The sequence below is a fragment of the Halyomorpha halys genome, unplaced genomic scaffold, assembly GCF_000696795.3.
Source record: "Halyomorpha halys isolate HHAL.00 unplaced genomic scaffold, Hhal_1.1 Scaffold698.1, whole genome shotgun sequence".
NCBI lineage: Eukaryota > Metazoa > Arthropoda > Insecta > Hemiptera > Pentatomidae > Halyomorpha > Halyomorpha halys.
In genome coordinates, this window is record NW_027105869.1 from 198,931 (window position 1) to 219,841 (window position 20,911).

The 20,911-nt window shown below is 29.1% G+C and overlaps 1 protein-coding gene across 1 annotated transcript in view; it reads left to right on the forward strand.

The window, feature by feature from the left end:
• LOC106685475 (ubiquitin-conjugating enzyme E2 Q2) overlaps positions 1-20,911 on the forward strand; it is a gene marked incomplete in the record, with an annotated part of 23,402 nt that continues 2,491 nt past the window's right edge. Inside the window, 8 exon segments of the mRNA XM_024359714.2 lie at positions 1-631; positions 1,608-1,712; positions 6,040-6,127; positions 7,045-7,187; positions 7,361-7,520; positions 10,534-10,754; positions 12,839-12,985; positions 17,574-17,640. Of these exon segments, the coding sequence (XP_024215482.2) occupies positions 470-631; positions 1,608-1,712; positions 6,040-6,127; positions 7,045-7,187; positions 7,361-7,520; positions 10,534-10,754; positions 12,839-12,985; positions 17,574-17,640 (1,093 nt within the window).

Genomic DNA, 20,911 nt, shown 5'->3' on the forward strand with positions numbered 1-20,911 from the left:
AGTAAAGATTTAAAAAGTAGTTTCTACCTTTCGGGTCACTGTAACAATTGTCGATAACAATAAATATAACTATGAAATTATAAATTGAAAAATTACTTGTATACAATATATTGTAGTTGTAAAAAAAAAAAAAAAATCTTAAACCAAAAAAAGAGAAAGTATACTTTGGTTTGCAATCATATAAAGAGAACAGAAATGAAATAGAAGTTAATTTCAAAAATCTATAAAAGGTAAAAATATAAATAAATAAAAAGTGTGATTAAAAAAGAGATGGTTGTCAGAACATCATTACTGCTCTGTTAGCCGAAGAGGGCCGAGTTTTACCGAGTTCTGCCGCACACTAGTTTTATTTGCTGTTAGCAGCCGCCATATTACCTGGGAACTTGGAGTAGTTTTGTTACAGATAACTAATAGTTTTTCCTCTCTCCTGGCGGTTTTAATTATAGTTATATGTAACAGTAAATCGCAAATGGCCTGCCTGAACACTCTGAAGCAAGAAATCAAGACATTAGAAGCAGTATTTCCCAAAACTCACGACCGTTTCCAGATCGTCTCTGCAAGTGTAGATGAATTAAATTGTAAATTTGTCGGAAGCAATGGAAAGAAATATGAAATTCACGCGAACATAACAGTAAGTTTTTCATTTAAACTTGAGTCTTTGCATGAAGTATGCGTTAAAAAAAAAATTCGAAACGTTTTTGTAATAAACGTAAGTGGTACCCATAACTAATCAGAAACATAACAAAGGGTACAGTACCATTCTTTATTGTGTAACTTTTTTTTTTTCTATGACTAGTTGATGAAGTATAACCTTTCCTAGAACAAACATGGATTGGTTAATTAATATTATACTCTTGAATTAGGTTCAGTCATTTTAACTTTATTCTCTGTAGAATGTGCTCATTTATGTAATGAATAGTTCACTTTCACATTACTATGAATCAAGACCACAATTTATTCATAATACACTAGTTTATATTGTGTTAAATGCGTTACAAGAATTAGTCTATCAGTGTAGATTTATTCTTTCTAGGTTATAAATATTTTGTTTCTGTTTCAAATATTCTATTATTGCAAAGTCAGTATATAGATCTAAAGTATATTGTTTCAAGTTGTCAACTTCAAACTAATTTTGGATTGACTTAACCTTTCTTGTTATAACTATTCATTGCATGGGACAGTTCTTAAAAGTCTTTCTTGACTTAATTAAAATATCCTACAGTGAAATTTGAGACGTTTTAATTAATCATTTTTGTGTTATGAATATTTTCAACTATTTAACCTTTCAACGTGAGTAATATTACACAGACGTATTGTCAAGAACTTTAAAATTTTATTCTTTTAAATAAGGTTATTTAGAACCCTAAACAATGAAGTTGACTAAATCTTTTTTAAATGATACTTTGTCATGACCTTTGTCATCTAGTGGTAATTGATTAGTCAACATAAATCCCCTTCAGTGATGTTTATTTCAATTCCTTTGACATTGGAATTTTTCAGTAACCTTGAACTTCTTCAATATTGAAACTATCTTGAATTTCTACTGTCACTTCATTTGATAAGATTTGTATTGCATTTGTTTTTAAAACTTTTTAATTCGATTGCAGGAAACTTATCCATCAACTCCTCCAGTATGGTTTGCCGATTCCGAAGATACCAGCGTTACAAATGCTGTACAAATATTAAGTAATACTTCCGGAAGAGACAACCATGTGAGTCTAAAAAGTATTACTATTATTTCTTTTTTAAATATGTCTAATTATTCATTTAAACTTTGAGTTCATTAGTTTTAATATCGATTGAGATCCAAGATGTTTGGCTAATAGGATGTTTAATTTAATTTTAACTTATTTCACCATATTATGTGGTGTTATAGTTTGCAATATTAAAGTAAAATTGTTTTTTATTTTTTCACCTTACGATCAATATTAATACTCGGTATCATTAACATATTGTGAAGTCTATTATTAGTGGATTTTAGTTTTCTTAAATGGGTGTATAAATTTTTGTCTTAATGCATTTTAGTGTTAGATAAATACCTTAATACTTTTGCATATATTTCGGCTTTAAAACATTGTGTAACATTTAAATGTAGGGTAATTAACATAATTAATTAAAATTTCAATGTTAAAAATTTTATGGGAATTAAATTCATTCCATACTAAAATATCTTATGTTCATTAAATTGAATAGTTTATGTTGTTTTCTTGGCATTAAAAAAAAAAAATTTAAATATGAACTTATAATGTTTATATTTCATCTTATTTATATTGATCTTATCTTAATTCAGGATAAGCTTGTCAAATTTCTTTTTGATGATGAAGCTCTCAACTTGTTTATGTTTCAAATGAGATCTGTATTTCATAATAAGGTTCCCACAGATTATTGTTTTTATGGGCCATGACAAACAAATATTTATTATTTTTAACATTAATGAGGCAGAATTGACTTATTAATTAAAATCCAACACGTAAGTTAAATAAAATGTAATAGGAAAGAAAAATATTGTTAATCAATATCACTTAAACATAACAAGAGCATTATAAATTTCTCTATGTATGTTTTATTTTCTGCCCAAGGTTAATTTGCTTAATGGATTTTACTAAGTGTGGTTAGAATTATTTAAAATGGTTTCTTTCATGACAAGTTACTTATTATACTTATACAATTCGATCATTATATTTTGTATATAACACTGAATACATTAATATAAAAGTATAATATTTTTATAGTATTAGATATGTTTTGTAATTAATTGTGCTATATTGTATTGGTTTTCCATTTACAGATTTTTGATTTTCATTGTCCCCAAATTTTACGTATTCGAAGTTTTGAAAAAGTGAAGATAGTAATTTTAATGTATTTCTCTATGTGTTTGCTTACTTTATGTGAATTAAAGTGAAGGGAACTTAGTCATATAAGTTATTTGAATACATTAGACTTCTTTTCTTTCTTAAACAACAAAAATATTATAAAACTGACCTTGATTACTTATGTCAAGGAAAAAACAAATTGCTAATCTTATTGAATAATTTTATCCCTTATAAAATAAATATATATGAACGAAATTCTGGTTTAAATGATATTTAGATTTAGTTTTTATTTCTTCCCTAAAGCAATAATGTGGTTGGTTTTGTTTAAAAGTTTTTATATTTATTGTGTTTTACTTTTTTCTAAAGAAGTTTTGTAGACTTTAGCATGTTTTGTTGACATTTAGCACTTTTAATTAGTATATGTTTACATTTACGTTGAGAGGAAAAAATAAGTGACTTATATTTTATTATTTACCCTGGTTTGCAATGGACTCACTATAAATGTTAGTTTACAGTTTTTGCATGAAATAATGGACTTTATAGTAAAATTAATTACAAATATAACTCAAACTAGAAATAAAAGAAGTATTCAAGAAATAATGTTTTTATCTTTATTTGGTTTAAAATTCTACCCCCCTTCTTCTTTTTTTTTTATAGGCTTATATTCAGTGCTGCTTTGAACTCATATTTATATCAAGAATATATTGTTAATAATATTAATACTCTGTGAAAAGATACCCGTAATTATTGTAACGATTTTGATAAAACTAGGCTTTTTGTCAATTATTATGACAACTCGTCCTGTAATTACAGAATTGGAACTCAAGAGGCCGTTGTTGAGTTGAGGCTTCACCTTAGTAACCTCAAGTCTGCAGAGATCCCGGTTTGAATTTTATTTTGTGTTCTGTTCCACCAAACGAAATTCGACCACTCTGGTTAGAATAGGTTGATTACTTGTATGGTTGTATGGTAACTTCCCCCTCCCCCTTTCCTCATATGTCAAACGACTCATCCAATTTTGCCCAAATTTAGAGGAAAGTTGGAGATTGCTCAAGACATGGTTTTGTTTAAATTTTATTAACTTTCATCCACTCCTTTGGCTTACTCAGATGAAAATCTAATTTTCTTGATACATTCTGTGTTTCAACAAGAGCTTGTCCCAGATTTTATTCTCAAACAAGAAATCATAAACCTTAAAATGTATATAATTACATAGCAACTAGAAATATACAAAATAAGATAGTTTGCAGAGAAACAAATTTTCAGAAAAGAGAATTATGGGATGAAAAAACAAATAGTATGGAAACTATACTAGATCCATGTATTTGGCAAAAGTATTTTGTTTATTATATCATTGCTTTGGTTTAATATGGGCACGTCTGACAAAAAAGTTATTTTTTTTTATTGTATTTGACCCACTCCTGATTATACTGTAGATTGAAGTTTTCTGTGACTGTCCTACCAGGACAAGCTGTAGGAAAATAACCAGTAGAGAAAATAACCTTAGACTATGGTACTATCTTTGAAATATGTCCCATTCAAAATAAAATAAAAATATTTTGTTTGTGAGATGTACCACTTTTTAAAGATAGTAGCAATGAATTAAATTAAAGTTCACCTTCACCCTTTGTATTCACCAAACCTATTAGCACTCTGTATTGTTCTGGGTTCCTAAATAAGAATGTGTTGAAAATGCCACCTCAGAACCTAATTCTTGTTTATTTAGTAATGCTCTTTTTCCAAGGCACAAGGGGGTTGTTTAGTAGCCATCTTAAATTTTTTTTATAAATTTTACAATAATAAAATCTACTCTTCAACATTTTGGACCGTCCATCTTCAGGTGTGGATTTTAAAAATGATCACAAGGTGCAGTTTATTATTGTATTTAATTTTTTGGGTATTTAGGCGTTGGTAGCACCGGGGTAAGGCACGATGCTACTAACCCTAAGGACCCGAGTTCGAATCTGGCTGGGCAGTAAAGTGTTTTCTATTACACTGTAGCCGTGAGTAAACTCCTGTGGGTTCTGGAGCCCTCCTGGGGTCCACTGAGCCTGCTAAGTTGGGTTCCCATATGTGGGTAAAATTCTGGTGGTCGAGGGTGATTCTGACTAAATCACCTTGCACAACCGTTGTTCTAGTAACAGTAATTCCTTACAAAGTACTAAATCCTTGACCCTTCATGGATAAGTATAGCTTCTATGTTGTTGACTACTATATAGGAGGAATGTAACAGTTGTATATACTATGAATATTACTATAGTAACTAAAATAGTACTATACCATCTATATTTAATTGTTGGCATGGAGATTGTTAATTGTTGATTTAATACAAGAAGAAATTGGTTATAGGGGATACGGTCAGTGAAGAAAACAATTTCTTTAATCGTACTATTTTACTTATAATGTGTGTTTTCTCCAACTAAATCCTTCTATTATTTAATTGTTGGTTTTTTGGGTGGAGGAATTTATTTTAGCCAATTTGAGCATTAAGAATTAAATATTATTCTGGTAACCAACATTTTCTAACCATAGTCAAAAGATGAAAATTCATTCTGTGGGCCCCACAAAATTTTTCCAGACCTGAAATTGAACCTGTTCCACCGTTTAAAATTGTTTTGTTGTAACATCCTCATTGCCAGAGGTTAAGGTCAGCATGGCCTTTTTTCCTAATATTTTTTGACTTAATTCAAGTCTATATTTTCATTTCTTAAAACAATTATTGACCAGTATGAATTTAGTGTTTTTACTGTTTGTCATAGAATTTTTTGTATGCATAATGGAAGAAGATAGTTGACCATATGAAGTAGATTTTAGGAAGATAGTTTGGGTGGCGTTCAATAAAAGTACAAAATAGTATAGAAAACTATTTAAGTTAAACAATGTTTAGCCCCAATTTGCATTCGTCTGGGCTAAACGAAAACTAGATACAAACATTTTGAGAAGTGATTAAACATAGGAATAAATATACAAAGAAAGTAAGAAAATATGAAAAAAAAAAATTTTTTTTAATTCTATATTTTAATTAATGTTGAGGGTTTCACATTAGTATATGAAATGCCAATAATAATGTAATAATTTTTTAAGCAAATCTTTTATGAATTTGGTTACTTATAATAGGTGCTGAAATATGAAATCTAGGCTTAGGCATGATTAATGCATATATTTAAGTATCTTCGTATCTATATTTACCATTTTACTTTATCATGAAATTAATATTTGTTTTCAGGTTATTAATCAAGTTGGAATTTTGTTGAAAGAATTGTGTCGTCTTCATAGTGTTCCTGAACCAGAAGAGCTGGAAAGGCTTGCCCTTGGTATGTAACTTTTCTTTTATCTAATCTTAAAATGTTTTTGCCGTTAAATTATTATTTTTTCTTAAAGGAAAAAAAAATTGTACATTTTTATTGTTAACTTCAACTTAAGAACTGCAGTCCCTGAAGGTTTATCAATGTCAAATTTCGGCCAAGCTGAACTAATTTGTTTAGCTTAAAATGTGCAAATTTGACTAAAAGCAGTTGCCCTTAAATGACGCACCAAATAAAAATAAATTAAGAATTTACTCTTGTTTTGTTTAGTATATGTTGAGATCGCTATAAAAATTTAAGGTTGTTAATTGTTTTGGGGGAAAAAACTGTAAAAAGATTAATTTTTTTAGCTTTTAAATTTTTTTTATTTTACTGGAACATTTGATTTTCTCAACCTACCTATAGTAGTACACATCACTATCCCAAAAAAATCAAAAATGTACAAATTTGTGAAGCTTTTCCGAAATTTCTTTCTGATCCCTAGTTGATTAGAAAATTGCTAACTTTGAAATAATATCACAAACCGTGATGAAATATTTGAGAAAGGCCCTTATTTTCAACATAGTACATAATCGAATGGTTTTTTGGATACTTAAATAATATTTAGTATTAATTCTAAACTATTTGTTCCACTGTATATAAGTATATATAGTTGACCGTAAAAATTGATATATAAGAAGATGGTCAGGGTTGCAGTCAAAACAGGAACAAAAATAGTTGTAAATTACAACTATTTTTGTTCCTGTTTTGACTGCAACCCTGACCATCTTCTTATATATTTGTTCCACTGTTTAAAATTGACATAAATTTTGTATTTGTTTGACCTCAGTATACAAATAAATATTGATGATATTATTAATAATCATTAGATTATAGTATGAATATTGACAAATGTAAAAAGTAATCCTGAATTTTATTTAAATTAGGTATTTGGTCATGTGGTGTACCGATGGATGCTCCACCAACTCCGCCTCATCACGATGATGATGAGGATGACGATGATGAAAATGATGATGAAGAGGATCTCCATTTAGAAATGGAAGATCCTGAACCTACCAGTAAGAACAAGGTGATTTTTTTTTCTTACTCTTTTTGTTGGTATTTAAATTGAACCATTAAATTAAAAAAGAAATTTTATATTGCCAAGATTTCAATTAATATTATTATATTCTAATAATCATCACCACCATTTCTTTATCAAATTAGTTCGCAGTTATCTGATACATTTGTTTTAATATTCAGGGCGATGACATGGGCGTCGAACATCTTGCAGTACTTGAAAGGTTGCGGCAATCTCAGAGGCAAGATCATTTGAAAGGTTCAGTGTCTGGATCTGTGCAGGCCACAGATCGGCTCATGAAAGAGTTAAGAGACATTTACAGATCAGATTCTTTTAAAAAAGGTAATAGCATCATTTTTAAAATAAATTATTTACTAAACATTCAGATCGGCTAAGTTGATTAGGTTGCTTGTTCTGTTCTTTGATTTTAGATTTTGAAAAGGAAAAAAAATTAAAACAATGAAGCTTTAATACTGAGAAAATGGGTATTTAATTAAGCTTTTATTATTTTTGTGTGTCAGTCTATTAGTTAGCGAATTAAATAGAGATTATTATGGTAATTGAATTGTACTATTTTTTGTTCAGTCGTTAGCTATATATTTTCCAGAAACAGTGGTTTTTCAATTGTTCTTTAAGTTTTACTGTGGGTTACTTCGCTCTTTAAGGAGTATTGCTGCTCTAATTGCAACTTTATGGGAGTATTAAAAAAAAATTAATAGAGGTAGAGATGCGATTGTGAGTTGCATCATGGACAGAAAATCTTCTGTTTCATCAAGCGAAAGAAGGATATGGGCAGGATTTCATAAAATTCATCAGAATGGCTGACAATATGCCTTCTATGAGGATTCTTGCTCAAGTCCTTTTTAGTCTTAATAGATTGTAGAGGGCAAGGCTACTGTAGGTAGATTGGCCAATGATGCAAGAGAATATCTGAACATCTGACACTGGATTGCAGTGGCACAGGAGACGATTCGTGTCGCCATCACTTCTGGAAGAAGCCAGGACCTTCATGGGTTGTAGTACATAAAGTACATTGCTATAATTACTAGTAGTAATAATTATTGCAATAATGAAATTAACCTAGTGAAATATGCGGAAGAAATAGGAACAAAGATAACAGATATTGAATTGTCAGAAACAGAATTAATAAATGAACAAATAAAATAATTAAAAATGATACAGTGGGGAGCATGAAAATGTATTTAGGCGTAATTAACAAATTACATTGTATTATTAATGGAAGCCGATAGTTTGCTGAAAATAGCATTTCTTCACCAGTTGATTCCTTTTTTTTTATATTCACTTTATTATAATGATGAGGTTCAGTCCATTAAAAGGGGTTTAAACTGAATTTAAAAGTTAATTTTTATTTTTCCATTTTGTCTTTACAATTTTGACTAAGGCTCTAGATACTCTGCCTGTTGCTGGCTGGCACCTTAATGGAGCCCTCGCAGGCAAATGGATGAAGAGGATCACTATCACGATAAGTTCTTTATATTTAACCCCGTTCCTTTGTCAAAACAACATCAATCATTTTTAAAAATATATATCTACAATAATCTTAATCAACTAAAATAGGTTAATTTTTAAAACAATGGTGATTCGTTTTGTTTAAAACCTATTCCTTTTTTTTTTTAAATATCCTTTTTTTTGAGATTTCCAATGCATAATATCCAAGGTTATCAAAAACATAATTTCTTTCATGGTGTGTTACACCCATTCAAAAAGCAATTTTCTTGAAACTAAAGTGTTTAAAATTAGCGATATAATACAGAATGCCTTGTGGATATTTTTCCTTCCCTTCTTTGGGGCTGTGAGCATACATGAAAAGGTCATTAAAATGTTTGTTTCCTTTGATTTCTACCTACCAGTCAGGAAATTGGGGGATTCCGTATGATTGGGAAAAATTTGGAATTAAGTCTATAATTCGTAGTGAATTTTGCTAAATTCTGGGAAGTTGTGATTAGTTCTAAACTTTTACCCCTTGCACTCAAATTTTTTTTTCATTCATATTACCAGCGTAATAATCCGCGAGCCGTGACTGTCATTTGTCACTAAAAGCGAAATATCTTATACATACAATACTTATTACGATTTATCTTTGTCCTCATGTTTTGGACTGAAAATTATTTGCATTGTCTCCACAGTGGAGCCATCGAGTTTGAAGACAAATTTTAAATTGCTCCACTCTGAAGCCCTCGAGTGCAAAGTGTTAATATCTTGCTCCAATTTTCATAAACTGCTTTGGGATAACTAATTTTGGCACTTAGAAAATAAAAGAGACTTCTTGTTTTGCGAGTTCAGCTGAACTGAAACCGTCCTTTCAGTGAGATATTATAAGAAGTTATCGCTGTCCCGACCAGCAATTGAGATTTTATTGATTATAACTTTTATTACTGATGCATTAATTTTTAATTCAAATTTCATTATGTATTTATAATTAGAATTTGATTTTATGTAACATAGCTTAGAAGTTCGAATGAGCTGGCAAACTCAATGAAAATATTTTGTGACTTGTACAATATTAATTTTTTTTGCTAAATTTTGTTATAAACCGAATTAAAATATTCATTATATCGCAGCTTTCCTTGAATAGTGGCAAATCTAACAAAAAATTATTAATTTTATTTTGTATTTAAAGTATTCTATAGATTATACCGTAGACTTACTTCATACCATGGTTACTTTTTGACAACCCTAGTAGCATTGGGTCAGTCTATAGGGACCATAGCAGAGAAAGAAACCTTTGTCTACGGCAATATCTTTGGAGTATGCCTACTTATAAATAAAACCAAAACTTTTTTCATTTTTTGTCAGATGTGTCACTATACAAGTCAAGTCTAAATATGTAATTTACACAGAATTTTGGCTGTATATTATGTTTATAAAAATTAAAATTGAATCGTTTCTATAAAAGTTTAAAAAGTAACATTTTTAGTACATGCATTTATTTTTTTGGATTCAGTTAGAAAGATTTATTTTCTCTTTTATTATAAATATGGTTTGTATAAATGAATTTTTCTGTTTTATTAAAGGGGTAATCTTATGGCACAATCTTTATACAAATCCACTCATTACATTACTGACAGTTATCCTTAAAGGTATAAACAGCAGTGGTCCTAATTAAGAGACCTTTTGTTATATCAGAATCCTGCCAATATCCAGATTCTCCGCTCAACTCCTTAGTGTCTTTAAAAAGTGTAGAATTCCATTTACCAAAATTGGTAGGCACCATGTACAAGATAAATGTTAACCCTTTCTAGCTCGAATCAAATCACCAATGATCTTTGTTCTTTATTTTAAAACTATATCTGTGTTAGTATTTCTGATTTTTTTATAATTAATCTTTTTACAGGGATGTATAGTATCGATCTTGTTAGTGAATCACTCTATGAATGGAACGTAAGGCTGATGAGCGTGGATCCAGACTCTCCCCTTCATAGTGATCTTATCGAACTGAAAGAGAAAGAAGGAAAGGATTCCATTCTCCTCAACATGCTCTTTAAAGAAACGTACCCATTTGAGCCACCGTTTGTTCGCGTAGTACATCCTATAATTTCCGGTGGTTATGTTCTTGTAAGTATATTTAGTTTTACCATTTTAGTCCTGAGGCTAGCACCATTGTTCACTCTACAGATAAATTGTCTTTTATTCAACATATTCATTCGTTATAGTCTTTTAGGTCATCTGTTCTTAGAAAAAATATTTAACATTTTCTACTTGACCATTCAGAACAGGTTTAATAGACATACATAATAATTTGTAATTGTAACTTTGTTTAATTATTACTACTATTAAAGTGTATAGACTATATCTGATATGGAAAATTTGGGACGATTGTGCATCAAACAATTTCACTTAACTGAAAGGCTTAAGTAGAAATTAAACCTTTCAAATATATATTAACGACTACTAATAATGAGATATGGTTAATTATTTCGGATAAATGGTTGAATCATAATAGTAAAACTTTATCTAATGAACATATCGTATGCTAATTCCAAAAGCTGCTAACTACAGGGTTGGCAAGAATGTCATTTCTGTTTGCACCAGTAAATAGCTTTATGTTTGGTTTGTTATTCTTTTATCAGAGTTTTTTCTTTGGATTTTTATTAATTGTTATCTTTAGGTTCTTATAGAAAAAAATTGTGTATAATTTTGTTTACAGCTGTCAGTTGTAATATAGAGTTTTAAAATAATATTTTTGAAACATTTTAATTTTTTATTTTTATATAGACTAGAAAGTGACTGAGGCTCACAAAGAAATATGTAAAGTTTATGGTGTCGGTTGTTTAAATGAAAGATGAGACGTCTTTGACTTGTTAAGAAGCTTGATATTCGTATTCCCCATGGATTCAGAGGAATTGACCTAACACCGTAAATCAATATTTGTGATACACATTTCAAATGTATTGCAATAAATCTTTTTCTGAAATGATCCTGTCAAAAGCTGAATTGCATAAGAAAAAGGTCATGCTGTCAATTGGTTAGGATTACAAAGTATTGTATTTTGAGCTACTTCTAATGAACTGAGCTCAGATGTTTATTGCTAACAACTTATGAAATTAGAGCTTGAAATCAAAGAGAAAAGGCCAGCATTGTAAGATCACAAAGAAATTATGTTCTACCATGACAATATGAGGATGTTCCATTTCTCACATAGCTCCGACCTTATACTACAGGATTATCATTGATTTTGAAGGTAACCTCAATTTTTTAATTGAAAAAATTTCAGTAATGATGATGACCTCAAATCGCACTTGGTCGAGTTTTTTGTTGATAAGGACCAGAAGTTCTAAGAGCACGGGATCGTGAAGTTACCAGAAATATGGCAAAATGTCATCAAACAGAATGGAAGATATTTTACTGATTAAAGTTCATGTTTTGTATAGCAAAAATTGGGTTTTATTTGACCCTAAAAAACCTAAATGTTTTTCTGTGTAGGTAGTAGGTTTTGGAATTAAGGTTGCAATATTTCATGCCATAAGGGCATAGTGGTTAGGCACTATGCTACCAACTCCAAAGACCCTCGTTCTAATCCGGCTGTGACAGATAATTAATTTCTGTTATGCTGTAGCTATGGGTCAACCCTGTGGGTTCTGGAGCTCTCCTGAGGTTCACCCAGTCTCATAAAGTTGGTACTCTTAATAGTGGAAAAATCTGGCAGTGAAGCATGATCTTGTGTAACCGTTGTTCTAGAAACAGTGTTTTAATCTCTGTATCTAAGATTATTTATATACAATTTTAGTATAAGAGGTGAAAAACTTCATTAAAATAGTAAAATTAAAGTTACCTTATAATTTTTATAAAGGGACCTAGTTCCAAAATAATTAGTTATTTTTCATTTCATTCCATTATTATTATTGAGGGCATATCCATTTTTATAATACTATGTGGTTTCACCCATGGGGAGTATCTACAGTATAATACTAGGTTGATTCACCCATAGGGAGTATCTACAGTATAATACTAGGGTGATTTACCCTTAGGGAGTATCTATCAGTATGATCTAATGGCATATCGTTCAGTATAATCTTGGGTGCAATGCCCCTATGGCAGGAAACCTTCCTTTATACCTTATTTTGAATTGCTATAGCTAAGAAATGATTTGAGTTATATATTTACTAAGCTTAATATTTTGTTTTTAATTTTTGAATCAGGTGGGTGGTGCCATATGTATGGAGCTGTTGACAAAGCAGGGTTGGAGCTCAGCATATACCGTAGAAGCTGTTATTATGCAAATAGCAGCTACGCTTGTCAAAGGAAAAGCTAGGATACAGTTTGGGGCCCCCAAAGTTGTCGGCCAGGTATTTTGTTAATACATGTTTTTGACTCATTTTCATTTCTTCCTTCCCATTAATTTCTTTTTTTTTTACATTTATCTGTTTCCTTTTTCATTTTAGAATATTTTTAATTGTTTTATTCTAGTTTTGATATTTTAATTAGTGATGTAGTTAAACTTCATTACAATCTTTAACTTAGGTTTTTAAAGACATAATAATCTAAGAGATATTATACTTAATTACATTCATTAAAAATTATTGTATAAATGAATTCTGCCAATTACCAACATTTTTTTTTTTTATGACTTCTTAAAAACTCAGGTTATGAATACCTCATAAACAACTTACAGATAAATAAACACTTAAAATAAAAAAGTTAATATAAGAATAACTTGTACTTAGAGAGGATACCATCAACTTTTAATTTATATTTGGTTATAATTTATTTTAGTAAAATGCACATTGACAGCGTTTCAAATTTAATCATACATACCTCATCCTCATATGAGGAATGTATGTCAGCAGTTATAAAATTACAAATATGAAGGATTTAGTCGTAAAAGATGGTAACATAAGAAAATTCATGTTTTACCTTTAAGCAGGAAAGACTTGCCGTAGCTTAACACCAACACCAATCTTTTAGAAATACAAATTTCATAAAAATTTCTTCGAAAATTAGTGTTTATTTTATTTTAAGGTACATTAAAATACCATATTCTGAATTAAATAAATCCAGAAAGACAAAGAAATATTTTCTTCTTTCCTTTTCACCCCTACTTCCATCTTTGATGTTTCTTATATATCTCCTTATTTGTTCAAACTTACTGATGAATTATATATCGCCACTTACTCTCAGAACTTTTATATACCTCATCCTTATATGAGGAATATATCTCAGCAGTTATTAAGTTATAAAGATGAAGCACTCAGTCGTAAAAGATGATAACAGAAAAAATAAAAACCTTTAAAATTTTAGTTAATTATATATGAAGGAGATGGTCGGGGTGTGGTCAAATAAGAACAAAAAATAGTAAACTATTTATTTGCCAACATTTCGCTCCACTTCCAACTAAAAATGTGTTAACAATTTTATTATTCTAATAGTCTCTGTTATTTCTTTATTTTGTATATTCTTATTATTGTACATCTTATTTATATTTCTTTTTGTTCATTTTTTAAATATAATTATTTCATTTATATTTACATAATTTTTAACCACATCTCAGTATACTTTTTTGTTTCTTATTATCTTACATTGCCAACATATTTTTAGTTGTTTAACCCTGATTGAAGCCCTGCAAAGCAGGGAGCGAAACATTGGAAAATAAATAGTTGTTAACTATTTTTTGTTCATTTTTGACTGCACCCCCGATCATCTCCTTCGTATTCAGAATAATACGGTCATTTATATATATAGTTAGTTAATTATGTTTCACCTTCAACCAGGAAACACTTGTCATAACTTGATACCAACACCAATCTTATAGAAATACAAATTTCATAAAAATTCCTTCAAAAATTAGTAGAATCAGTCCTAAAGAATCCGGTTGAGCCATGATGATATCATGTTTTATGAGTGAGTGCCTCATATAATAAATTTCTATGTACATTTAAAGTTTTAATTTTATTTGATGGTACAGTAAGATACCATATTCAGAATTAAATACCTTCTAAAAGGCAAAGAGGAAATATTTTCTTCTTTTCTCTTTACTCCTTCCATCTTTGTTGGTTCTTTTATATCTCCCTATTTGTTCAAAGTAGTTCATCTTGGCCCCTTTCCAATTGTCCTTTCCTCTTCAGTTTTCAGATATAAGAGCATTTATATTTTTTTCTTTCTTTTACTGCAGTCTTTTTTAATGTTTTTCATCTTTTGGAATTAAAAGAAGTATGTAACATTGAAAATTTGTCCCAAAAATTTAAATTTAAATTATACTATATCAATATTATTTATTATTTATATAATTGATTCATTGACATTTCTTTTATTTAAAGGAAACATAAGAATTCTTAAAAATTAAAAAAAGAAAATTATAATTAAAAAAGATGAAAATGGACCAACCTATGCTGAAGTAACCCTACTTGTGGAATTGCCGTGTTTACAATATTTTGTTTTTTGTCTGTCAACCGAATTTATGGTTAGATTATAAGTTGATATTTAAATGATTTTAGTACTTAGTATTTATTCTAAATATTAAAAAACAATTAATTATTATTTATATAAGTAGAGAGTTGAATTAAAAAATATTTAACTGGAAAAGATTTAAACTTCTTTAACATTTTTATTTTATTTCAAGAAAGAAAATTCTGGGTTTTCTCATAACATTGAAGCGAGCACTAGTGGTTAGGACAACAAAGTTGGTTAAAACATTAATAGTTATTGATCCAATCCAACAAAATCCTGTGTAATAGCTTCAGAGGATTGAATTATTTGTGAAATGACAGTTGGAGGAAATGCCTCCCCCCCTTTAATTTAGTATAAATTTAGAGGCTTAGTTATCAAGTATATAGATGCAAAGTCTATTTTTTATTTCCTTGTTTGCTTGTTTTTTTTTTTTTTCAATTTTAGCCACTTTTTAAATATGTTCATTTAACCATCTTTATTCTCTTCCCATTTTAAGTAAATCTTTCAAAAGGACCCTCACAAAATCAGGGTTTTAGTGTGGCGGGTTCGTTGAGAAGGATTGCCTTCTATGATTTGCCTCTAATATTTTATTTGTTATGATCTCCTTTTGTAAGATCGTGACATGTCGTAGATCAACCAACATACTCACTATAAGTTTCTGTTTTAAATGTAAGATAATTAAGGCTAGCATTGAGGGCAGAAGCAGCGGGTTCGCACTGTTTTTCAACTTTTTAAACATTGCTTCATTTTACTATCTGAAGTCTTCTCTCCTAGTTTTAAGTAAGTGTTTCAAAAGTGATGTAGGACTGTCGCTAAATCAGGATTTTTTGTGGGGCGGGTCGTCCAGGAAGGATTCTGATTGCCTTAAAACCTGATACTCCTCATCTTTCTTGACAAGAGTATGACTAATTCTTTTTCGTAGAATTTAATGATGAATTTGTAAGAGGGTAGTAACCTTATATTTGAAGTCATTTTTATGTATTGCAATTCATTTTTCACTGAATTTAGTGCTATTTAAAATTTATATAGATGACTGTTTGAATTAAAAATGGGTTTTGTATACTTAACCATTAGTGCTGACTTTGGCGATGAAACTTTTTTCTCAGCATACTAAAAATAAAATATCTTGATGGTTATTTTTGATAATAATATAAAGGGATCAAAGCGGATTCAACCTTTGAATTATTTTTGATTCTGAGAATTTTTCCTTTTTCCTCTGCCTTCTGGTTTGTTTGTTTTATTTATGCTACTAAGTTATCTAAACTGGGGGGGGGGCTAATAATTAAACTATAATACGTACGTTTATTTACAAAAAACAAGATCAATTTTGATTATTTAATTTGTATAATACAGGAGTTACTATTCAATATACTATGCTATACCTATAATATAGTATTATCTACATTTGTAATATAATCTGTTATATTACTTTACTATTATATTTATATTGCTGTTATATTTTCATTAAAATTATATTTTTTATTTATCGTAATTGAACAATATTTAAACTAAAATACTTATATCGACAAAAAAAAAAAAGAACATAAGAACAAAATCATTTTTGATTATTCAACTATATTGTACAAAAATGGGTGTAACTTGCAGGGTCATAATACTAGGTGATATACTAGGAATATCTTTCCCGATGTTCCATAGTTTTCTGTCTGTATTCTGCAACATACCATACAGTAAAAACAGTATTTAAACATACGTTTTAGAGTCTCTATTTTGTCAATTTCTACAGTATTGGTAGTAGGGTAACAATACAATATAACTTGATATTTTTATTATTTCTATGGGCACAAAAATATCTGCAAAAAAATATATACATCCATGTGTCCAAGAAAAGTAGGTAACACTTTTTTATGGTTGTATGTGTAATACATACTTATATACAAATATGTATATATAATATATGTGTCTATATAAATATATATATTATATGTACATATGTGTGTATATTTATATATTACATACACATACATATGTACACATGTAGACATGGTAATTGATAATATAAAGCTCTCCCAAAAGTCTTGTGACATTAATGACCCAACATTTTCCTTTCTTTGTACCAAAATATATATTTTAGGAGACCAGTAATCAAATAATGCTGAATAAATAAGATTTTTCAACCTCAAATTTATAATTGGTTCATTATAAAGCAAATTCCAAAAACTCTTGGTACTAACTGTGCTATGTATGAAGTAAAACTAAAAATAGTTTGATGGTGATAAAATATCATTTGGTGGTGGATTTAAAATGATTCTGCCTTCAACAAAATAACTTTCACCAAATCATTTTCGTTCTATATGTGTTTTATTATTAACCAAATTAACTTTGTTGGTATTGGCATTCTACTAATTTGTGACCAGTCCTGTTGGCTAAACACAGTATTTTTATGTTTACTTCAATGTTTGAAGTCTTCTTATCATTGTGTGATTTTGAGGTTTTATTATTATATAATATGATTATATTTATTGCTCACAGGGACAGTACAGTCTCGCCAGAGCACAGCAGTCTTTCAAGTCACTTGTTCAAATCCATGAAAAAAATGGTAAGGTTTCATTGATTTGGAATTAGATGTATAAATATTTTATGTAAAATTAATAAGTAAGATTTGTATTTAAGTACTAACCTCTAACTAAATCCTCCTTATAATAGATCACATAATAGTACCAAAAAACCTTTCCTCACTATTCCAAATATCCAAAGATATTTCATAAACATGCATGGCCCTTTATATTCTATACCAGATTAGTGATCGAGTTACTGGAGTTAGACAGAAACACTATCATACACTATCTTAAATCTAAAATAAAACTTTTGATTTTACTCAAGTTGACTCTATTTATCCACAATATGCTAAACATTTTAGTTAATTATCTATTTTAGCGTTATTTACACTCCTATCAGGTGCATCGTTCATATAGAACAAGAGTACTGCGCATTAATTTTTTTTTTTGGAAATATATATTATATTATAGTTATGTTTAAATTTAATAACTTAATAATAGGTTTTATTTTTTTATAGAGCAAGTTTTAATTTTAACCAACACGTGGAGTCAGTTGAATTCAGTAACAATTATTTGTTCACTTTCTATAGTTTGATATTGCTGCTTCTTTAAACCCCAGGCCCAAAAATGCATTCACTAGATGTTTGAGAATCGAAATATTTAGATTTAATTTTGCCATGGGTGAGAAGATCCGTTGCTATAATCCGTATACTTCATTTTCCATTCTGACTGAATAATGACATATTTCTCAGCTGTGACTTATGTATGAGTGAGACAGAGATGGCGGTGCCTCACGGCCAACGGTGTGAACTTAATTACTCCTCATTCAATTGCATCAATTCTTTATTTCTTTTTTTCCTACCTCCTAAAAATAAATAAAACAAACAAATTACAAATATATACAATAGAAAGAAAATATATGTACATATGCCGGCGATTAAAGCATCTTGTTTTGCCAGTATGGCATTCTAACATAGATTGCCGGGTCCGCTGATGGCGGTGTCGTTGTGATGGCATGTGTTTGCCTGAAGCTCATTGGGAATAGGGAGCATGTGTCAATTATAAACTATTGTGTTACTTTTAAATTTAATTTTAGGTTAGTCTATAAGTTAGTAGTAAGTATATATTAGAATAGCTTAGATTTAGTTAGATTAATGAAGTACAGGGCCAAACTTGTTTAATATCGTCGTTTTTTAGTTATTAATTAGATATTAAGAAATTAGGTTAAAGCTATATTAGGTTAACATATGTTTTATTGTGGGGATGGGAGTTAGAACAATATTAATTAATATTACAGTTACTAGGGAGAATGTGAAGTTGTGTCATTTCACTTTCAGGGCTGCAATATGTTCAATATAATGAATTTATTGCTGGACTTATTAATTAATATGGAAGTGGATTATAAAAACTAGACCAAAAAAAAAAAAAAAATTCCAAAAATCAAAATGGAAGACAAATAAATATTACTATGGGTTTCTCATACCCGCTTTTCATGCTGCGAGTTTTAGATGCATATTTATGTGGCAGCATATTCAGAAACCTATTTATCGCTATTTTGAGTGCTCTTTGGAATTTTAATCTGAACTTATGTTGTAGGTAAATTTTCTTTTATTTAAAGAACAAATTGTAAATTAAAATTTGTAATAAATTCAAATTACTAGGTTAATTAATATGGTTTTAACTCACATATCCACAACAAGAAACATATGTTTATAATGATTATTGAAATACAGTTTTACTTAAACTAATTGTAAATTAAAAAGAACAATCTTACTAACAAAGGCCCTATCCAATCTTATTCTAATTATATCTATCTTATCCCTTAGTATATATCTATGTACTTATTACTAACTTATAATCTAACCTGCAATTAAAATACATACAATTGTTGTTTATGTCCAAAAGTGAACAATGACGCGTACGTAGTTGCACTCAGCTGGTTGCGGCAGAGAGAGAGAAAGATCACTTCTCAATACACAGTTTTTCAACTTAACATAGCTCACAGAAAAACCAAAAATACACTAGACTTTACATCAATGTCCATCCATTAAAAAAAAATCCAACAACGGAACATATGATTTTTCAAAGTTTAATGTGAAAATGTAAACAAAGTTTTATTTTAAATGCCAGTATTGGTATTAATATAAATGAAGTTAGGATACGGTATCAGCTTGCTGATCACAAGTTTGTAAAAGTGGTAAGTAGTATTGCGTAGTGCCTGACTTTATGTCTTATTAATGAATTTGGGAATAGTGATAAATAATTCTGAATAGGCTTAATAACTTGAAACATGAGGAGAAGATGATCTGTTGTGCGGTTTGAAAATATAAATTAAACTTATTTATTTATACTGATCCACTAGTTTCTAACCTTGCTTCCTCTTCCATTCCTGACAATCCTCTGAGGCGCCTGAAAAGATGGCCACGAGACCTGCTAATGTAAAACGTCATTAGATTGCTACCAATGGGTGGGTAATTTCTCTACACGCCTGTAACACTCAAATTTAACTGAGATCAAATTTACTAAATGTACAGTTGAAAATAGCAATATATAAATTTAAAAAAAAAATTGTACCAACATTTCAACCTGAATTTCAAGGCCTTCATCAGGGCTGAAAAAAGCAAAATTAGATAACAACCTTAGTTTAGAGACAAAAATATAAAGAAAATAACAATAAGCAAGCTTGCAAAAATACATATCAATAAATTAAGTAGATAGTAGTAAATTGATACTAATAGAAGATAAAATATAATATCGTAGAGGTAAGAATTATACAAAATAAATGATAAACATAATAAAAAAAGTAATTAATATCTATAAAGAATTAAAAATGATTATTATTTTTAGACATTAATTACTTTTTCTATTATGTTTATTCTATTTTCATCATTTAAATTTTCTTCTGCGCCTTTCATTATATTTACTTCAACACTGATTTTTTTTAAAAACAAAAATTTTTATTATATTTAACAATTGTTTTGTTTAATTCTTACCTCTACTATATTATATACTATCTTCAATTTACTACCATCTACCTAATTTATTGTTACGTTTTCCAAGCTTATTTATTATTATTTTCTTTATATTTTTGTCTCTAAGTTAAGCTTGTTATCTCGTTTTGTTTTTTTCAGTCCTGATGAATGCCTGAAATTGAGGTCAAAACATCGGCACAAATAAATAAGTTTTGTTTATTGCTGACCAAACCCTGATCATCTTCTTATATTAATCTATGGTCTACTATATACACCTCATTAACTTCAAACATTTATGTTAAATTCTTATATGTTAATAAATGAATTTTATTGATAATTT